At 38.7% G+C, this 6003-nt stretch overlaps 1 protein-coding gene across 1 annotated transcript; it reads left to right on the plus strand.

The window, feature by feature from the left end:
* Window positions 1–6: 6 nt before the first annotated feature.
* RBM44 (RNA binding motif protein 44) lies at window positions 7–5275 on the plus strand. Its single transcript, XM_039381354.1, has 8 exons — window positions 7–22; window positions 891–960; window positions 1264–1354; window positions 1734–1853; window positions 2533–2606; window positions 3755–3900; window positions 4024–4171; window positions 5205–5275. The coding sequence occupies exons 2-7, from the start codon at window positions 934–936 to the stop codon at window positions 4163–4165; spliced, it is 600 nt and encodes a 199-aa protein (XP_039237288.1). The 5' UTR covers window positions 7–22; window positions 891–933; the 3' UTR covers window positions 4166–4171; window positions 5205–5275.
* Window positions 5276–6003: the final 728 nt, after the last annotated feature.

Below are 6003 nucleotides of genomic sequence, written 5' to 3' on the forward strand. Positions count from 1 at the left end.
TCAGAAAGTCTCTTGGCTCTGAGTAAGTAGTTTCATTTCTTGTTGTACTTCCTAAAAATAAATGAGGAATGAGTTTATAAGATGTTAAACTTAAAATTTCTTGATTTCAGAATGTATCTTGTTGTTTCAGACTGTTTAGCTGAAAGGCCAGCATTGCCCTTTGGGTACAATGATTTTATTTTAAGGGCATTTTTAGTCTGCAGTGTTCTGCTATGCAAACAAGGGAGTTATATCTTCACTATCTTAAAAAACTTCAAAAGTTTTCAATTTACAGGTCATTTTCCTGGTTCCCTACTTCCACTACTAAAAATCTTTGTCTCCAGTCATGATGGGATCTATCTTAAAAACCAAGCAGCCATAAAAACCCAAAAGGACTTTGCTGCCAACAGAGATAAATATTGAGTATATAAACATCTGTTCTGCTAAGATTGTCATTCAGTTATGAAGAATGATAGAAAAATAACTTCATATTTCAGATACATGGTATTGCATAGTCAGGAACCATGCCCAGTGACTTTAAGTGGAGATAAAAAACCAAATTTGGCAATAAGTTTTACTGAATTAGGTAAACAGCTGGAGACCTTTTTGAAATTTCTTTTTAAGCATAAGTAAAATCAATTGAAGAAAAAAAAGGGCAGTTAGTTTTAGTTGTTTTATAATTAATTAGTAAAAATTGTAGAGATATTTTGAATTATAAGGACATACATCAAAACATCCCCCAGAAAGCCGTTTAGATATAATCAAAAAAAGCTAAGATTTACTAAGTAAGTTTATTTTACTGTGAGCTTTTGGAAATATTTAAATTAATGTGTCAGAGTACTTGTAGAAGTAATTGTAGAATTTAAAATTGTTGTGGCATATTTTGTATGAAATTCTTGGATCTGTTTTAGTGGTCTTTCAGGTGAAGAAAAGGCTGATGTTGAAGCACCAGAAATGCAAGAGCAGACTTCTGTCAGTAGGGTAGGGACTTCTTCACTGCTGAGTTTCATAGGTGTTAATGTTGTGGAGCAGGGTCTCCTTTTACCTGCAAATACAATCACAGTTTTCAGGGCTCAGCCTGAGATCCTCTGCCACTAATCACAAATGCAGCTGCTGTGTCCACACTTTTGACTGCCCATTCAAAATAAGTTGGGGATTCTTGAAGACAATCCGTAGGATAACTTCATAAAATTTACCTGTTTAATCAACTTACATTCTGAAGCTTAGAAAAATAATGTATAATCAGGTGCAAGTGCTGTGATGTAAACTGAAACATGTTTGTAGGACAAGTCACAGACTGAAGGTGGTCAGCCAAGGGACTCTGCTTCCCCCGAGGCACGGGAAGGACAGCATAAAGGCCGGGATCTGAAACATGGTAAGCAGTCTGCATCTAGTGAAAATACCACGTTATTTGTGAGTTAAGTTGTTGGGGAAAAAAACAAACCCTGTGTAAAACATATACATGGATGCTCAGCTGTTCTTTCTGTGATGGAATGCTTATATATCAGCTGTCATAATTTATTTTTAATAATAATTTATATGAGTGGTAATAGTGTAGAGCTCTATATTATTATTTACATCTTGAAAAAAAAATTGCTACTTAAATTAGAAGTGAAAACTAGTCTGTGTCACCTCTTAAATGTAGTACTAAGTCATGTAGGTAGCTGGAATCCTCTTAAGTATAGAAATTTGATGTTCATATGACATAACATGGTTTGAATTTTAACACCCTGAATTTTATTTCAATTGTCAAGGCCGTATGAAAACTGAGGAAGGGACTGAATATTGGTTTGATGCTAAAGAAGAGCTGACAATGTCAGATTTTCCAGTAATACCTGAAGAAACGAAAAAGCAACAAGAAAAGCAAGGCACAGGTGATTTAAGAGTCGTGTGCTTTAAGCTGACATTCCTAATAATGGTGGTTTTTTATTATTTGAGTAGTCTGTTCCTTCTACAAGCATAAGTAAACCTGGAAAAAATGCCAGCTGGGTTTTTAGACTTATTATTTCATTAACTTACGGTGAATCCTTGTAGATAACTCAGCTGTTTTCATCCGTATTTTTCCTTGAAAACTTTACCTACAGTGGTTAAACTCAAATTAGTAAATGTCCAACCAATCACATAGGTAGAAATCTTTATTTTTTTTCTCCTCCTTCCCTTCCTTCCCATGCTGGATTACTAAGAGTTAGCTGAGAATGGTTTGTGTTTGGACACTTGGGTCACAGTGACTGGCATGGTGAGAAGTCCCTGTGTGTTGAGAGCTTGGGGGCTCCCCTGCCCAGCCTTCAGCAGTGGTACCTTTAGTTCAGAGCAGTGTTTTCTCTGCCTCTTTTGCCTTTTCAAACCTCAGGAAACACTCAGGGAAAAGATATTTCACAAACTGAACTGTTGTGCTGCTCAGGAGACTCATTTTCTGTTAGAAGATCCTCTTCATTCTCTTAGGTTTTTTTCAAAGGTTTTCTCTCTAGGCATTCCAAAATTTACAGAGAATATGTCAGCTAGAACTGAAACAAGAATAATTGTAACTGTTTGCTTTCTTACATTTATTATTAGAAGCTAAGACAGTGCAGAGTGGGAATGAACATTCTGCTGTTCATGTTGGTGGCCCAGGTTCTTCAGTGCTGGAGGTATGTCTGTTCTTAGTTATGTTGTAGTAGTAATGTCTTGCCTCTTTAATGAGTTCATCCATACATTTGCTGTCAAGTTCCCTGATATGAAATCACCTACTGAAGAGTTGGTACATTCTTTGCTTGGAGATAATCAAAAGGTAAATAATTATTACCAAAGCTCCTCTCTGTGGCAGTCTAAGAGCCTTAAAACTTCTTGTCTCATCAAATGTTACATTTAATATGTAGAGAATGATGTTAGGATAGGAAAATGTGTTACATATTGGTAGTAAATTTCTGGCATGTGACAGAAGAGTGAGAGCTCTATTGCTGCATCAAATTGTGACTTTTCTTAAGACAGTTGGGAACTTACCCATTTGCACTAGATTTTTCATCTTGTTTTTCTCCCCTTTTGAGTAATACCTTTTTTTAATGTGAATGTCCTGAGATTTTATACAGGAAAGATTTTGGGGTACTGGATTGGAAAGAAATTGTAGGATTTTTTAGTAGAAATCTAAGAAATATCTGTACAAATACAGGATTTTGTCTTGGCTCAGCTTGGCCCTTGGACGGTAAACGCCAAATTAGTACTTGCTGGTATTGCTCTCATAAACTGCATAGATTTGCTGTCTTTGGGGATTTCTCTTTAAACATGCTAGTCCTTTGGGAAATGGTAATTGGATCTAATTTAAAGTAGCAGGAATGTAAGTTACTCATAAATGCATGTAGTGGTTTTATTTCTAATTTACAGATTGGATAACACGAGTGGTTGTATTGGAATAACTGATCTGAGTCTGTATCATTTGGGTTTTTTCTTATTCAAACTGGTATCAAACTGAAAGAGAGCAGGTTTAGGTTAGATATTAGAAAGAAATCCTTCCCTGTGAGGGTGGTGAGGCCCTGGCACAGGTTGCCCAGAGAAGCTGTGGCTGCCCCATCCTTGGAAGTGTCCAAGGCCACGTTGGATGGGGCTCTGAGCAACCTGGTCTAGTGGAAGGTGTTCCCTGCCCATGGCAGGGGAGTGGAACTGGATGGACTCTATAATGTCCCTTCCAACCTGAATCCTTCTGTGGTTCTATGACTTTATGTTTATTTGTAGGAAAGATTTGTTGTATGACCTGTACAATACTTAACCCATTCACTTTTTCCTTATTTTGATGCAATTCTAGGATACTGGAGAAAATTCCCTGCAGAAAACATCTTATTCTTACAGCATTGAACCAGGTGATATCTTTAATTCTCCTTATGCACTGAACTTGAGTAGCTTTACCAAGCTGATTAAGAGACTTCAAGCAACCCATCCAGAGGCTAGCAGGTGAGAGTTCTGGGGTTTCCTTTCTGCTCTGGCTTGTAATGGAGCCAATATCCATGGTAACTAAGTGCTAAATGTATTGCACAAAATGTGATGTGTAAACAGTTATTTCTTTCATTTCCATAGAGACCAAATTGTGGAGGCTATTCAGCAGGTGAGGAAAAACAACAAAGGTATGCTATGTGGCTTGGCCATCAGTACTATTGAGGAAAGGACCTCTGCCATTCTGAGGAAATCAATGCCCAATTGTGGGCAGGAAAAGCAGTGAAAAACAGTGAGTATTCCAGCCTGCAGAAATACATCAAAATAAAACCACTTGAATTTGCATAGCTCTACAGCCTGACTAGATTATCAGCTCTACAAGAAGTACCGAAGTGAATCCACTGAAACACTGGTTTCTAAGCATTGGGAGCTGTCTCACAGCACACCTGTAGAACTTGGTGTACTGGGGGTTAACTACTAAACTGCTTTACCGATTAACTTTGTGGAGGGTGTTGTCACACATACTCTGCACAAAGGTGACATCTAATGGCCGGCCCTTGCGTAGCCTTTCATAAAGAAATCCCAGCACGGGATCAGTTTTGGTTCAGAAAAAATGGTGACTTCTCTCTGGTGGCTGAAGTTCAGCTCTGGAGTAGAAATCTGAGAGAACCAGATTATATGTCTTGTAGTTTTCTCATGTTAAGCACTTTGCACGATGATACAGCACTGCAGGAAGCTGCAGCGAGCTGAACATGCTGTAACCACAGCCCGGAATTCCCGGGATGTGTGTATCTGTTCTCCTGTAGGAGACGTCCTTGTTTTAGTCTCCTACTAAGCTTGGTACCCTGTTTGCTTTGAGTACCTTGGATGCCTTTAGGAACCTGCTAGCAGTGCCACTACCAGATTTCCTGCAAAAAGTGTTAGTCTACTGACTGAATTCCACCGGACTGACACGAACTCATGCCTAAAATATAAAATTTTACACTTGAGAGCGTTGTCAGTCAGTAGTAAGTTTTAACAGCCTCAAAACGTGTTCTGCTTTCCTTGTCAAGTGATTATTTATTTTTTAAATGGTGTGTGGGCTTTGCAGTCATAATTGTTCCTATTACTGTATTTTTTTGTGTTGCTTTGCAAAAGAGGTAATGACATAATTTTTATTTTGATCATGAGGGAGGTGTGAAATAGCCAAGTCATTAGTAAATAAGAGAGAAAAATAATTCCCATCTTTCCATAGTAAGAAAAAAAGTAAGTAATGCATTTAAGAAAAGGTGATTGGGCTCAAAGCTCATCTATCCTAACTCACTCCCTGTTGTACTTTGTTCTAGATCCTGCTGTAATTGCTACTGGAAAGAGCAGCCCTGGTTACTAATAAAGGTTAAAATTTGTTCTTCAAAAAGTTGTGCCAGTGTTGTGCTGTTTTCAGATTATTAGTAGCAGCTGTTGCTGTTTCTGTCCCCCCCTGAACTTGACTCTCATTAGGCAGGTGTTAATGGTGCAGGAAGAACTGTCTCTCTGGCATGCAGGCCATTTTGTTTCTGTTGGGAAAGCAGCAGTGTCTATAAAAGTGAAACACTCAAATGCACTGTGGCGTTCCTTCAGGTTTCATTGTTCACTGTTCTCCCTTTGAAAGGCAGAGCTGACTTAAAATGTGAGAGAACTGATCTGTGGTCAATAAAGGTTAAAATCTGTTCTTCAAAAAGTTGTGCCAGTGTTGTTTTCAGATCTCATCCACTCCCTCTCCTCGTAGCAGAACTGCTGTCGGTAACGCTGTCAAAGCCCAGCTTTGTACTGTACCCTTCCTTGGTCCTGCTGCTGCAGGTGAGGTTTTGGTTTTTGTCCTGGTCCTGTAAAGATGAAAGGAGGCCTAGGCTTTACTGTGCCACATTATTAATAGCAGCTGTTTGCTGTTTCTGTTCCCTGAACTTGACTCTGTAATTAGGCAGGTGTTAATAGTTTAGGAAGAACTGGCTCTGGCGTGCAGGCTGTTTTGTTTCTGTTGGGAAAGCAGAAGTGTCTGCAGTGTGAAACACTCAAATGAGTGCACTGCGGCATTCCACCAGGTTTCCTTGTTTATTGTTCTCCCTTTGAAAGGGAGAGCTGACTTAAAATGTGAGAGAAGCGATC

This window comes from Pipra filicauda, unplaced genomic scaffold (genome assembly GCF_003945595.2).
Source record: "Pipra filicauda isolate LSUMZ 115617 unplaced genomic scaffold, ASM394559v2 scaffold21_size4447388_pilon, whole genome shotgun sequence".
NCBI classification, from domain to species: Eukaryota; Metazoa; Chordata; class Aves; order Passeriformes; family Pipridae; genus Pipra; species Pipra filicauda.